The sequence below is a fragment of the Megalobrama amblycephala genome, linkage group LG15 (assembly GCF_018812025.1).
Source record: "Megalobrama amblycephala isolate DHTTF-2021 linkage group LG15, ASM1881202v1, whole genome shotgun sequence".
Taxonomy (NCBI): Eukaryota; Metazoa; Chordata; class Actinopteri; order Cypriniformes; family Xenocyprididae; genus Megalobrama; species Megalobrama amblycephala.
Genome location: NC_063058.1, coordinates 27,554,591 through 27,570,036, shown reverse-complemented (window position 1 = coordinate 27,570,036; position 15,446 = coordinate 27,554,591). Strand labels below are relative to the sequence as shown.

Here is a 15,446-nt window from a genome sequence, read left to right as displayed (position 1 = left end):
AAATATCACTTTCAAAGCCTAGTGTATTTAAATTTTATAGTAAAAAAAAAAATAAAAATCAACTCACTCGCTGCTGAGGAGGTTGCACTCAGGATGGGCCTGGCATGGCTCAGTTGTAGGTTTGATATCACCACCAACGGTAGGTAATGCAGTTGGTGGAGTGCACATTTCACCATTCACACCACTGGCTGGCCAGTAATCCGCCATCACTGCACAGTCGTCCACCAAGATCCCTCCAGGAAGCATGCAGTCATCAGCCTGGTTGTTGTTGCACGTTCCTTAGTGAGAATTATTAGGAACAATTCAGACGGATAATGCACAAATACAAATCCTTCATATATCATCCACATTGTGATGTCCATACAAAAATGGGGGACGGCTGACTTACCACAGTGACCTTGTGTGTTGTTTCCGAAATGCTGGAATGGCAGGTTGATGCTAAAGCCAGTGGCTCCAAATGTTATATCAACACCCAGCTGTGGAATACTCAGGAACAAGTCTAGACCTGAGCTTATAACCCTCACACCATTGAAAGCATATGGCAGATTTAACTTAACATCATCCTTAATAACCTGTTAGGACAGGAGACAAGAAAAACATAGGATACTTACACTGTAATGCAGACAAAGCACACAATCATTCCAAAGCTAGAAAGTCTCACCTCTAGGTCTGCACCTCCGATGAGATTGTGATTCTTAAGTGTTATGACTTGTTTGTTGTAAGACACAATAATGGATCTGGGACAGGATACATGCTCAACAGGGTCACAATAGACATTGTCAATGTAGATCTTTAAATGGTAATGAGGCCTTATTTCCTCCATTAATATGTAAGTGCAGTTTCCTTGATAACTGTAGAAGAGTCCATCAAATGTGATGTAATGCGGATCACCCCAGCCTTCACAAAAGCCTACAAAAAATAATATGTATTATTATTATTATTTGACAAAAATATCTAAAAAAACAAACAAAAAAAAACATTCAATTATTTGAACTAAACAAGCTACTTGAATTTGGTTAATACTGTGTATATTATCTTGAAAATATCACTTGATATTTTAAGAAGTAATAATGTCATTACAACCACTTAATCATTTAACCTGTGACAGAGACAGGAAAGTGCCAATTTATTACAATTTATGTTATTTACTTGTACCACGTCAAAGCAAATAAACTTAATGTGAATAAAGTAAATTACACATAACTGCATTGTTTACACTTAAAATATTATTTTAAAAAGTTCTCTTTTAAAAACCTAACCCTAATACTGGTTTCACAAACAAGGCTCAAACCTAGTCCCAGACTAAAATGCATGTTTGAACTGTTTTAACTTAAAGCAACTTGCAGTCACATATCTTAAAATATGTCAGTGCCATTGTTTTGTCTCACAACAGGATTTTTTCCTAGGGGGAAAAATCAACAATTTTCAAGGATACCATGGAAGCATAACAATTTAAATCAAGCACATTGGGCTTAATCATTGCTAATAATTTAAATGATTACATAGACAATGAATCATAGATTGTGAAGACCAATTTACTCACAGTCACATGTGTAATATTGGCAGCAGTAGTGCTCATCATAAACAAGCACAGGATTCTTGCCATTTTCACAGGTGATGTTCTGCAGTGGAGGACATTCAAATGGGATAATTTCAATGACGTTGTCTTCAATGCACCTTGCCATGGTGCAGTTACACAAGATGAAGGTCTCGTTGGTCTGGTGATAATGAAAAATGTGCTAGAATTAGAAAGACTGATAATGCAAAATTGAAATAGAGTCTCTGTTTTCTGTGTACTCTCTCTCTATATATATATAATATGTATAAAATGTATAAAAATAAATGTATAAAAATAAAGTATATTAAATTGTACATTTTTGTCCCATTCAGGACAGTCGTAGTGTGGAGTTGGTGTAGGAGTAGGTGTAGGAGTAGGTGTAGTAGTTATCTTCGTAGTAGGCTTTGTGGTAGTTGTTGTTATGATAATTTGTGGTGAAGTCTCTGGTTTTGTCGTTGTTCCAGTTTCAGGAGTTATTTTTGTTGTATTAGATGTTGGTGTGGGAGGTACTGGTGTTGTAGTAGATGGTGTGGGAGGTACTGGTGTTGAAGTAGACGTTGTGGTAGTTGTCGGTGTGGGGTAGGTGGTGTGGGAGGTACTGGTGTTGTAGTAGATGGCGTGGGAGGTACAGGTGTCGTGGTAGACGTTGTGGTAGTTGTCGGTGTGGGGGTAGGTGGTGTGGGAGGTACTGGTGTAGTAGACTGCGTGGTAGTTGTCGGTGTGGGGGTAGGTGGTGTGGGAGGTACTGGTGTTGTAGTAGACGTTGTGGTAGTTGTCGGTGTGGGGGTAGGTGGTGTGGGAGGCACTGGTGTTGTAGTAGACGTTGTGCTAGTTGTCGGTGTGGGGGTAGGTGGTGTGGGAGGTACTGGTGTTGTAGATGTGCTAGTTGTCGGTGTGGGGGTAGGTGGTGTGGGAGGTACTGGTGTTGTAGTAGATGGTGTGGGAGGCACTGGTGTTGTAGTAGATGGTGTGGGAGGTACTGGTGTTGTAGTAGACGTTGTGGTAGTTGTCGGTGTGGGGGTAGGTGGTGTGGGAGGTACTGGTGTTGTAGTATATGTTGTGGTAGTTGTCGGTGTGGGGGTAGGTGGTGTGGGAGGTACTGGTGTTGTAGTAGACGTTGTGGTAGTTGTCGGTGTGGGGGTAGGTGATGTGGGAGGTACTGGTGTTGTAGTAGACGTTGTGGTAGTTGTCGGTGTGGGGGTAGGTGGTGTGGGAGGTACTGGTGTTGTAGTAGATGGCGTGGGAGGTACTGGTGTTGTAGTAGATGTTGTGGTAGTTGTCGGTGTGGGGGTAGGTGGTGTGGGAGGTACTGGTGTTGTAGTAGACGTTGTGGTAGTTGTCGGTGTGGGGTAGGTGGTGTGGGAGGTACTGGTGTTGTAGTAGATGGCGTGGGAGGTACAGGTGTTGTAGTAGACGTTGTGGTAGTTGTCGGTGTGGGGTAGGTGGTGTGGGAGGTACTGGTGTTGTAGTAGATGGTGTGGGAGGCACTGGTGTTGTAGTAGATGTTGTGGTAGTTGTCGGTGTGGGGGTAGGTGGTGTGGGAGGTACTGGTGTTGTAGTAGACGTTGTGGTAGTTGTCGGTGTGGGGGTAGGTGGTGTGGGAGGTACTGGTGTTGTGGTAGTTGTCGGTGTGGGGGTAGGTGGTGTGGGAGGTACTGGTGTTGTAGTAGATGGCGTGGGAGGTACAGGTGTTGTAGTAGACGTTGTGGTAGTTGTCGGTGTGGGGGTAGGTGGTGTGGGAGGCACTGGTGTTGTAGTAGATGGTGTGGGAGGTACTGGTGTTGTAGTAGACGTGGTAGTTGTCGGTGTGGGGTAGGTGGTGTGGGAGGTACTGGTGTTGTAGTAGATGTTGTGGTAGTTGTCGGTGTGGGGTAGGTGGTGTGGGAGGTACTGGTGTTGTAGTAGACGTTGTGGTAGTTGCCGGTGTGGGGGTAGGTGGTGTGGGAGGTACTGGTGTTGTAGTAGATGGCGTGGGAGGTACAGGTGTTGTAGTAGACGTTGTGGTAGTTGTCGGTGTGGGGTAGGTGGTGTGGGAGGCACTGGTGTTGTAGTAGATGGTGTGGGAGGTACTGGTGTTGTAGTAGACGTGGTAGTTGTCGGTGTGGGGGTAGGTGGTGTGGGAGGTACTGGTGTTGTAGTAGATGTTGTGGTAGTTGTCGGTGTGGGGGTAGGTGGTGTGGGAGGTACTGGTGTTGTAGTAGACGTTGTGGTAGTTGTCGGTGTGGGGGTAGGTGGTGTGGGAGGTACTGGTGTTGTAGTAGATGGCGTGGGAGGTACAGGTGTTGTAGTAGACGTTGTGGTAGTTGTCGGTGTGGGGGTAGGTGGTGTGGGAGGCACTGGTGTTGTAGTAGATGGTGTGGGAGGTACTGGTGTTGTAGTAGACGTGGTAGTTGTCGGTGTGGGGGTAGGTGGTGTGGGAGGTACTGGTGTTGTAGTAGATGTTGTGGTAGTTGTCGGTGTGGGGGTAGGTGGTGTGGGAGGTACTGGTGTTGTAGTAGACGTTGTGGTAGTTGTCGGTGTGGGGGTAGGTGGTGTGGGAGGTACTGGTGTTGTAGTAGATGGCGTGGGAGGTACAGGTGTTGTAGTAGACGTTGTGGTAGTTGTCGGTGTGGGGGTAGGTGGTGTGGGAGGCACTGGTGTTGTAGTAGATGGTGTGGGAGGTACTGGTGTTGTAGTAGACGTGGTAGTTGTCGGTGTGGGGGTAGGTGGTGTGGGAGGTACTGGTGTTGTAGTAGATGTTGTGGTAGTTGTCGGTGTGGGGTAGGTGGTGTGGGAGGTACTGGTGTTGTAGTAGATGGCGTGGGAGGTACTGGTGTTGTTGTAGACGTGGTAGTTGTCGGTGTGGGGGTAGGTGGTGTGGGAGGTACTGGTGTTGTAGTAGATGGCGTGGGAGGTACTGGTGTTGTAGTAGACGTTGTGGTAGTTGTCGGTGTGGGGGTAGGTGGTGTGGGAGGTACTGGTGTTGTAGTTGTCGGTGTGGGAGGTACTGGTGTTGTAGTAGACGTTGTGGTAGTTGTCGGTGTGGGGGTAGGTGGTGTGGGAGGTACTGGTGTTGTAGTAGACGTGGTAGTTGTCGGTGTGGGGGTAGGTGGTGTGGGAGGTACTGGTGTTGTAGTAGATGGCGTGGGAGGTACTGGTGTTGTTGTAGACGTGGTAGTTGTCGGTGTGGGGGTAGGTGGTGTGGGAGGTACTGGTGTTGTAGTAGATGGCGTGGGAGGTACTGGTGTTGTAGTAGACGTTGTGGTAGTTGTCGGTGTGGGGGTAGGTGGTGTGGGAGGTACTGGTGTTGTAGTTGTCGGTGTGGGGGTAGGTGGTGTGGGAGGTACTGGTGTTGTAGTAGATGTTGTGGTAGTTGTCGGTGTGGGGGTAGGTGGTGTGGGAGGTACTGGTGTTGTAGTAGACGTGGTAGTTGTCGTGTGGGGGTAGGTGGTGTGGGAGGTACTGGTGTTGTAGTAGATGGCGTGGGAGGTACTGGTGTTGTTGTAGACGTGGTAGTTGTCGGTGTGGGGGTAGGTGGTGTGGGAGGTACTGGTGTTGTAGTAGATGGCGTGGGAGGTACTGGTGTTGTAGTAGACGTTGTGGTAGTTGTCGGTGTGGGGGTAGGTGGTGTGGGAGGTACTGGTGTTGTAGTTGTCGGTGTGGGGGTAGGTGGTGTGGGAGGTACTGGTGTTGTAGTAGATGTTGTGGTAGTTGTCGGTGTGGGGGTAGGTGGTGTGGGAGGCACTGGTGTTGTAGTAGATGGCGTGGAAGGTACTGGTGTTGTAGTAGACGTTGTGGGGGTAGGTGGTGTGGGAGGTACTGGTGTTGTAGTAGATGTTGTGGTAGTTGTCGGTGTGGGGGTAGGTGGTGTGGGAGGTACTGGTGTTGTAGTAGACGTTGTGGTAGTTGTCGGTGTGGGGGTAGGTGGTGTGGGAGGTACTGGTGTTGTAGTAGATGTTGTGGTAGTTGTCGGTGTGGGGGTAGGTGGTGTGGGAGGTACTGGTGTTGTAGTAGACGTGGTAGTTGTCGGTGTGGGGGTAGGTGGTGTGGGAGGTACTGGTGTTGTAGTAGATGGCGTGGGAGGTACTGGTGTTGTAGTAGACGTTGTGGTAGTTGTCGGTGTGGGGGTAGGTGGTGTGGGAGGCACTGGTGTTGTAGTAGACGTTGTGCTAGTTGTTGGTGTGGGGGTAGGTGGTGTGGGAGGCACTGGTGTTGTAGATGGTGTGGGAGGTACTGGTGTTGTAGTAGACGTTGTAGTTGTCGGTGTAGGGGTAGGTGGTGTGGGAGGTACTGGTGTTGTAGTAGATGGTGTGGGAGGTACTGGTGTTGTAGTAGACGTTGTGGTAGTTGTCGGTGTGGGGGTAGGTGGTGTGGGAGGCACTGGTGTTGTAGTAGACGTTGTGGTAGTTGTTGGTGTGGGGGTAGGTGGTGTGGGAGGTACTGGTGTTGTAGTAGACGTGGTAGTTGTCGGTGTGGGGGTAGGTGGTGTGGGAGGCACTGGTGTTGTAGTAGACGTTGTGCTAGTTGTCGGTGTGGGGGTAGGTGGTGTGGGAGGCACTGGTGTTGTAGTAGATGGTGTGGGAGGTACTGGTGTTGTAGTAGACGTTGTGGTAGTTGTCGGTGTGGGGGTAGGTGGTGTGGGAGGTACTGGTGTTGTAGTAGACGTTGTGGGAGGTACTGGTGTTGTAGTAGATGGTGTGGGAGGTACTGGTGTTGTAGTAGACGTTGTGCTAGTTGTTGGTGTGGGGGTAGGTGGTGTGGGAGGCACTGGTGTTGTAGTAGATGGTGTGGGAGGTACTGGTGTTGTAGTAGACGTTGTGGTAGTTGTCGGTGTGGGGGTAGGTGGTGTGGGAGGTACTGGTGTTGTAGTAGACGTTGTGGTAGTTGTCGGTGTGGGGGTAGGTGGTGTGGGAGGTACTGGTGTTGTAGTAGATGGTGTGGGAGGTACTGGTGTTGTAGTAGATGTTGTGGTAGATGTCGGTGTGGGGGTAGATGGTGTGGGAGGTACTGGTGTTGCACAATCAAAACAGCATTTAACCCGTATTTCATAGTCAAAACATTTATAGGGTCGGGCATTCTGTTGTTCTTTCTTACACACCAATCCATATGAAACATTGCACTGGGCAACTTGTTTTGAATAATGAATAAAATCTTCAAAGCTCATGTCAGGTTGGCCCACAGCCCTACATTCAATATCTTCTGGCTGTTCACAGATCTGTTTTCCACTTCCTGCAATATTTTCATACGTCTCCAAGTCATCCCCACCTCCTAATGCAGGATTATATACATTGAACCATTCAGACCACTCACATATAATAATACATGGTGACGTCGATGAAAATGTGGTAGTTGTTGTGGGGGTAGGTGGTGTGGGAGGTACTGGTGTTGTAGTAGATGGTGTGGGAGGTACTGGTGTTGTAGTAGACGTTGTGGTAGTTGTCGGTGTGGGGGTAGGTGGTGTGGGAGGTGCTGGTGTTGTAGTAGATGGAGTGGGAGGTACTGGTGTTGTAGTAGACGTTGTGGTAGTTGTCGGTGTGGGAGGTACTGGTGTTGTAGTAGATGGTGTGGGAGGTACTGGTGTTGTAGTAGACGTTGTGGTAGTTGTCGGTGTGGGGTAGGTGGTGTGGGAGGTACTGGTGTTGTAGTAGACGTTGTGGTAGTTGTCGGTGTGGGAGTAGGTGGTGTGGGAGGTACTGGTGTTGTAGTAGATGGTGTGGGAGGTACTGGTGTTGTAGTAGACATTGTGGTAGTTGTCGGTGTGGGGGTAGGTGGTGTGGGAGGTACTGGTGTTGTAGTAGACGTTGTGGTAGTTGTTGGTGTGGGGGTAGGTGGTGTGGGAGGTACTGGTGTTGTAGTAGATGGTGTGGGAGGTACTGGTGTTGTAGTAGACGTTGTGGTAGTTGTTGGTGTGGGGGTAGGTGGTGTGGGAGGTACAGGTGTTGTAGTAGATGATGTAGGAGGTACTGGTGTTGTAGTAGACGTTGTGGTAGTTGTCGGTGTGGGGGTAGGTGGTGTGGGAGGTACTGGTGTTGTAGTAGACGTTGTGGTAGTCGGTGTGGGAGTAGGTGGTGTGGGAGGTACTGGTGTTGTAGTAGATGGTGTGGGAGGTACTGGTGTTGTAGTAGACGTTGTGCTAGTTGTTGGTGTGGGGGTAGGTGGTGTGGGAGGTACTGGTGTTGTAGTAGATGGTGTGGGAGGTACTGGTGTTGTGTAGATGTGTGGAGGTACTGGTGTTGTAGTAGATGTTGTGCTAGTTGTTGGTGTGGGGGTAGGTGGTGTGGGAGGTACTGGTGTTGTAGTAGACGTTGTGGTAGTTGTCGGCGTGGGAGTAGGTGGTGTGGGAGGTACTGGTGTTGTAGTAGATGGTGTGGGAGGTACTGGTGTTGTAGTAGACGTGGTAGTTGTCGGTGTGGGGGTAGGTGGTGTGGGAGGTACTGGTGTTGTAGTAGATGGTGTGGGAGGTACTGGTGTTGTAGTAGACGTTGTGGTAGTTGTCGGTGTGGGGGTAGGTGGTGTGGGAGGTACTGGTGTTGTAGTAGATGGTGTGGGAGGTACTGGTGTTGTAGTAGACGTTGTGCTAGTTGTTGGTGTGGGGGTAGGTGGTGTGGGAGGTACTGGTGTTGTAGTAGATGGTGTGGGAGGTACTGGTGTTGTAGTAGACGTTGTGGTAGTTGTCGGTGTGGGAGGTACTGGTGTTGTAGTAGACGTTGTGGTAGTTGTCGGTGTGGGAGTAGGTGGTGTGGGAGGTACTGGTGTTGTAGTAGATGTGTGGGAGGTACTGGTGTTGTAGTAGACGTGGTAGTTGTCGGTGTGGGAGTAGGTGGTGTGGGAGGTACTGGTGTTGTAGTAGATGGTGTGGGAGGTACTGGTGTTGTAGTAGACGTTGTGGTAGTTGTCGGTGTGGGGGTAGGTGGTGTGGGAGGTACTGATGTTGTTGTAGATGGTGTGGGAGGTACTGGTGTTGTAGTAGACGTTGTGGTAGTTGTCGGTGTGGGGGTAGGTGGTGTGGGAGGTACTGGTGTTGTAGTAGATGGTGTCGGAGGTACTGGTGTTGTAGTAGATGGTGTGGGAGGTACTGGTGTTGTAGTAGATGGTGTGGGAGGTACTGGTGTTGTAGTAGACGTTGTGGTAGTTGTCGGTGTGGGGGTAGGTGGTGTGGGAGGTGCTGGTGTTGTACATTCCTCCACACAGATCTGATTTTGCTCATCATAAATAGGCTTATCCTCTGGACATTTTGGATAACATCCTGGGGAAAAAAATGAAATCATGAAAAAAAAAGTATCCTCCGGGATTAGAAACTAATCATTTCACTGCCATTGTCCGTAATGTATCTAACTAGATTAGTGTTTCTCAACGGGGGCGGTACCGCCCCCCCCAGGGGGCGTTTGAAGCAAGATTTTTAAAAGGGGGGCGTTCAGGTGTTCTTGGGGGGCGTTCACGAGTTTACACCAAAGATCCAGGAAAGACAAGATTAAACTTGTAATTACTTGCAAAAGAATTGCCTACAACATTCTAAAATCTGCCAGTTCAACGCAACATGTAAGCTAGGCTATGTATCGTATCTTTTGCAACGATTATTTTTTCCAGTCATAGACCAGCGCTCAAGCGCTGGCAAGAATTCACGTGCACAAAAATGTGTTTCGCGCTGCAATCCGGTGGTGGCTTGAATCCAGCGTTGAACCAGCGGAGGAATGGAAAGTTGACAAGCCATTAAAAAAGTATTGACTTAAGAACCACTTATATTTTCAAATATTTTCAATAAATCATGTTCCCATTCACTCCAGTGACGAATTTTAAAATGAATGAAACTAAATTCTATTTATAATGGTAAAACTTTTACATTTTTAATGCCTAATGCCAAAATGCTTTCTTTGTTCACAAAATAATTTACTGGGCATTATTGTTAACTCGCAAGACTGTAAGGAGAAAATGACATTATATATAATGTCATTAAATATATTCTGTAGGCTAATTTCGCCGTCACATCTGAGCGCAAAACGCTGCTTGGATAATTTAGTTAAAAATAATTAATAATACAATAATAATTTAATCTAATTGTTCATATGTGTTTATTCTTGTTAGAAGTTTTTTTTATTTTTTATTTTACTGATTATGGACACAAATTAATCATGACGAACCAAATAAATTTGAATTGAATTAATTATACCATTGATGATAACAAGCTGATACCAAGGTATTTAAGCCTATAATTATAACATCATTTTTCATGAAAAATCATGATTGTATTTATTTATTTTTTTCGAAAGTAAGATTAATGTAAGCAGCTTCTTGCAATACTCTCCTAAATGCGTAATAAAACCTAAGTGCACACCATAGACTGTAAAAGAAGTGCACACATTAGCACTGAAATGACCGTACAGCCCATACTCTGAGTGGCATGGAAGAGAGTCGGAAGTTGATTTGTTGCCCCTACGAGTTTATAATAGCATATTTTAACTATATTTTCAAATGGATAAAAAAAAAAAACCTGTCAAATTGTTTTTAAATGCTGTCTTTATTAACTATGTTTTAAAGATGTCAATAAACAGTCTCATGTCTATTTATTTTTAATATAGGCCTACTATATTTATTAATTTATTGTTCTATTTTATTTAGCATTTTTACATTTAACATGAATAATCAAACATTTAACATAAAACAAGTATTGCACAACCATTTTAAATGTCTACTCATTTGTCCTTTTTTAAATCTTTTATTAATTTACATTTTTATGTTTTAATTAAACTGATTTATGCTATTCCTTATTCTTTCGGTTTATAAGGTGTCACAATCTTACATTCCTATTCTTCCATTCATAATATGCGCGTTAGGGTGATGGAAACCATTTATTAGCATACTGATGGTGTGTAGTGACCATTTGTGCATAAAACACCATGGTATTATGCATTAGGCCCAACAAAGTCTGACAAAAAGCCCTCGACATAGAAATCAGATGTTTAAACTCGTATTTTGTGCGCAACCGCGTTCATGTGGAGACTGCCAGTGTATGGGCATATAGCTACGCGTTTAACCAGTATTTCATCAGTTCTTCTGCGTCTCCTCACAGCATTTTAATAAAACGATATCCGACAACACAAATAGCTCTCTCTTTAGTCACAAATTCCCTTCATAATGCAAAGCATGCGACGTGCACGCTTAAGTTTCAGAAAACATCGTCATTGAAGTTTATATGTCTATAATTTATGTAATTATATAATTTATATGTATTCTTTATATCACAAAATATATTTGACTTAATTGATTAACAAAGCGAAAGAAAAAACTGTGCCCAATAGTAGCCTATATACTGCTGAGTCTGATTCATTTTTGTGAGGCGCGGCGCTCCACAAACAAGTTCAAGGAAAGGAAACAGATATGGCAAAAAGCGCATCCTGTTTTCTTTATTTTGCAAAAGCACAATGTTCTGTTTTTAGTGTGAGTGTATAAAAGTAAACTTCGCAGTATCGAATAATGTCTTACTCATATCTGTAAATTACGGAGTAGCCTAAGTCTATTTAAGTTGTTTCTGCTGGTATAAGGAAACAGTTGAAGTGATCGCGCCGGCGCCTCGCATGCGCACTCAACTTATTCATTGCAAACTTGACATGGCAGACTGTTCATTATCAAAATAAAATACCGTCAGCCAAAACATATAAAAATTACACTGCTCATTTTACATAGCCTACTCAATAGTATCCTATCTGTGCCGTTCAGCGTGACCACCGCTGAAACTGGTCCTGACAAACACATTTTTTGCTCATGTGAAGAGGATGATTTTTTTCGTTGATATTGAAACGGGAGTGAAGTACAAATCCTGTTTGACATAATAAATAAAAGTACAGCATCCACATACATTGCTAATATGGAAACATTTGAATTCGTGCCGAACGAGAGGCTGCTTGAGAACACCAGTTTTTACTTTCAGTTTCGCCTCAAATTAATTCGTTTGGGCTTGTTTATAGCTACTTATAAGTTTTTATTCTTGTTCTGTATAAGTATATTATATATTTTATGTATATTATATATTTTAGTATTCTTATGCTTGGTTTGGTCGCGTCAATTAAAAAATTTTCGTTCTTTAAAAAAAAAATTGACAGCCACTGCTTTATATGTTGCGTAGGCCTATGTGTCGGAAAACACAAAACACGGCATGGACCACTTTTGGTCTTATGAGAGGGGGATCCCCCAAATGAGGTGCCGGATCAGATTTCGGAGGTTTCGGCTTGTCCCGGCACAACTTAAGGTCTGCCTGCCACTGTTCAGTCAAATCAAATCTGTTATTTGGCTTTCAGTGACATGCTTTTTAATTATGAAAGCTGCAATCCGTAACTTTTGGAGCTCTAGTGGTAAATAAACTAAACTGCAGGTGTCTTGGTACTGCAGGTACTGTACTCCGCAGCGGTGCCGACTCGAACCAGTCTAATAGTCCCAAAATAAACTCTTATTAGGTGTGTAGTAGTGATTCAGGATAAGACAAAAACACAGTTTGGAAAATGGATTCATGATGTTGGCTACTCACCGATTAGGCCTATATAAATTTGGTAGCCTACATTTTAAATACAAAAAAGTTACGGATTTAATATTACTAATAATAAGAAGAAGAAGAAGAAGAAAACACAGATGTGAATTATACACATTATTATTATTAATACAGAATAATTATCAGCATACTTTCAATAAAGACATTTATCCTTTTTGTGTTTGTGTGTGTGTTTGGGGGGCGGTAAAGGACCTGGATAATGGATAGGGGGCGCTGGCCCAAAAAAGGTTGAGAACCACTGAACTAGATGAAATCTGGTGAACACTTATTCTTATATAAGAGTACACAGACAGGCACATTCTAAAATGTTTAACGTGAAAAATGCTGAATTTTGCTTACTGTACTAAAAATAAGATAAAAAAAGAACCACATTTCCCTCAAACACTGCTTGTTATAAACATTGCCTACTACCAAATTGTCCATAGAGAAATGCAATATTTCGTAATATAAAACTTGCACTTCACATTTACATTCTGGGCTCATCCATCTGTCTTTTAGAGCTTCAAACAGGTGGTTTCCATACACTGCCATTATAAAGCTTTGGAGCATCAGGGTGATTATTAATATAACTCAGATTGTATTTGTCTGAAAGAAGTAAGTCATACACACCTAGGATGGCTAAAGGGTGAGTAAATGAACAAATAAATGAAAGAGTAAATGAACTTTAACATTGCCTGTAATGGGTTGCTATGCAGATAATAAAGCTTAACATACAAATATTTTCTTTCCCTGTAGATTGCAGAGTTGTCTTGCAAGTAGAATGTGTTTTTTAAAAAAAAAGAGGTGTGAAAGAAATTTTGTTCTCCTTGGTCGTTGCTGTTGTATATGAAATCACATTTTTCAAATGTTTTACAATATTCTCACAGAGAAAGAAAGATTAGGCCAACAGGATTGGTATAATTAAAGGGTCCGTGGTCCGTGTATCTTTTGGTCATTTGTTTTTTGATTTAATAATGAAATCAGAAAATGAAAAACGCCACCTTTTTCGTTTTTCATTTTTTTCAAACAAAACGAAAAACAAGAATTTGGCTTGATTTTTTTGGTTTTTCGTTCTGGGGTAGAAAATGAATAAACAACTTGAATATTTGATCTCAACATGTGGGCGGGAATGAAACGCCCCTTTCCGCTGATTGGTCACTTCCTGAACTGCGGAAGAACTGATGACGGCACAGTTTAATGTTTGGTTGACCAATCAGCAGAAAGGGGCGTTTCATTATTATAAATGAGCTGATTCAGGGCTACTGGCCCTTTAATTCTCGTGCTCCACGCCCACGGAGCTCGCGCTTGCCTTGAACAGTGCATAAACAAAGTTTACACAGCTAATATAACCCTCAAATGGATCTTTACAAAGTGTTCGTCATGCATGCGGCATGCATACATCGGATTATGTGAGTATTGTATTTATTTGGATGTTTACATTTGATTCTGAATGAATTTGAGTGCTACACTAATGCTACACTGTTGGAGAGATTTATAAAGAATGAAGTTGTGTTTATGCATTATACAGACTGCAAGTGTTTAATAATGAAAATAGCGACGGCTCTTGTCTCCGTGAATACAGTAATAAACGATGGTAACTTTAACCACATTTAACAGTACATTAGCAACATGCTAACGAAACATTTATAAAGACAATTCACAAATATCACTAAAAATATCATGATATCATGGATCATGTCAGTTATTATTGCTCCATCTGCCATTTTTCGCTATTGTTCTTGCTTGCTTACCTAGTCTGTTGATTCACCTGTGCAGATCCAGACGTTTCTGGCTGTCCTTGTCTAATGCCTTTCATAATGTTGGGAACATGGGCTGGCATATGCAAATATTGGGTTACGTAACAGTCGGTGTTATGTTGAGATTTGCCTGTTCTTCGGAGGTCTTTTAAACAAATGAGATTTATATAAGAAGGAGGAAACAATGGAGTTTGAGACTCACTGTATGTCATTTCCATGTACTGAACTCTTGTTATTTGACTATGCCAAGATAAATTAAATTTTTCATATTTTTTAATATTTCACGGCACGCGAATGTAGAAGAAAGCTCTGTCTAGGCTCTGCCCTGGTACGGGTTGTGTCAAGCCATTTATTAGTCTGGCTGTTTGATGAGAATGAGATTAAACGCAGTTGCAATAAACTCTGTAATAATCCATACAAATGTATCGGATATAGCTACTATTCTGTTGCGCAATGCGCGGAGCTGATTCTGGAGAGCAAGAACTGATGGCGCTGCTTGATCTTTGGTTGACCAATCAGCGGAAAGGGGCGTTTTATTCCCTCCCATGTAGAGATCGAATATTCAAGCCATTTATCCATTTTGGTTTTATTGTTTTTCCATTTGGTGGAATAGAATAAAGTGTGATTAAAACAAAAATAAAAATAATTAGAGTTCTGTACATGGAAATGACATACAGTGAGTCTCAAACACCATTGTTTCCTCCTTCTTATGTAAATTTGATTTTTGCAAAAGACCTCTGAAGAACATGCGAATCTCAACATAACACCGACTGTGACGCAACAGCCTGGATCATTAATATGTTCGCCACCAACTTTAGCATACACTGTTAGACCTTGCTGTAGAAAAATGGCCAAATTCTGACAGTAACAAACCATTTTCCATTAAAACAGTAATATACTGTAGAAAACATTGCATTCTGGGTAATATTTGTCATCTTCAAGAAAATAGCCTACAGGAATATACTGTTAGTTAACAATGCTCAAAGTCGACACTCAGAGGCTGTGTTCTAAATCACACCATATACCCTCATTCATTATTCCCTACATTAGTTCACTATATAGTCCACTTGACAGAGTGAATGAAAAGAAGTGAGTGAATTCAGACACTGATGAACACCTGATAAGCAGAATCACTGAAGGACAGAGAAACAAGACCAGAAAAATGACACGAGCAGAAACACAAGAACTACAACTGACTTCATTCTCAAACCAGTTTGACATTATTTCTTTCATACACGTAAAGAAGTTCTTGTTGGGAATTAACAGATATGGATGTTGATGTTTTATTGAAAATAAAAATGTATTGAAGTTTGCAGTCACCATCGTGGTGACAAGTGTCTGCTTTAGTTGGGCTCTTGACTCTTTCACATTAGCTTTCTCTGGCTGCTGTAACTGAGTGTTTATAAAACACATTTGTTATGGCAAGAAAAGGCCAACATAAAGTAGATCAGGTGTTTTGGCTGTTGTGATGATTCTGTAATCATCTTACACTTGTCTAATTCACTGATCTCTTTCTGTGTCTAGTCTTTGATTTAATGGATATTTTATCTTTATTAATTGTACTATATCTGTGACAACAGCATAAGAACCAGCGACGTTTCAGTAATCATATAGGAGAAATGTATTCAGTAAT

General features: G+C 43.1%; 1 protein-coding gene across 1 annotated transcript in view; it reads right to left on the bottom strand.

Annotated features, from left to right (window-relative positions):
* Nucleotides 1-15,446, bottom strand: part of LOC125247028 (mucin-2-like) — a 33,774-nt gene that overhangs the window by 3,955 nt on the left and 14,373 nt on the right. The window contains 14 exon segments of the mRNA XM_048158194.1: nt 68-278; nt 389-572; nt 662-909; nt 1,544-1,718; nt 1,874-2,386; nt 2,425-2,906; nt 2,909-3,379; nt 3,381-3,428; nt 3,431-3,577; nt 3,580-4,317; nt 4,320-4,976; nt 4,979-7,670; nt 7,739-8,305; nt 8,308-8,783. Coding sequence (XP_048014151.1) covers nt 68-278; nt 389-572; nt 662-909; nt 1,544-1,718; nt 1,874-2,386; nt 2,425-2,906; nt 2,909-3,379; nt 3,381-3,428; nt 3,431-3,577; nt 3,580-4,317; nt 4,320-4,976; nt 4,979-7,670; nt 7,739-8,305; nt 8,308-8,783 — 7,609 coding nt within the window.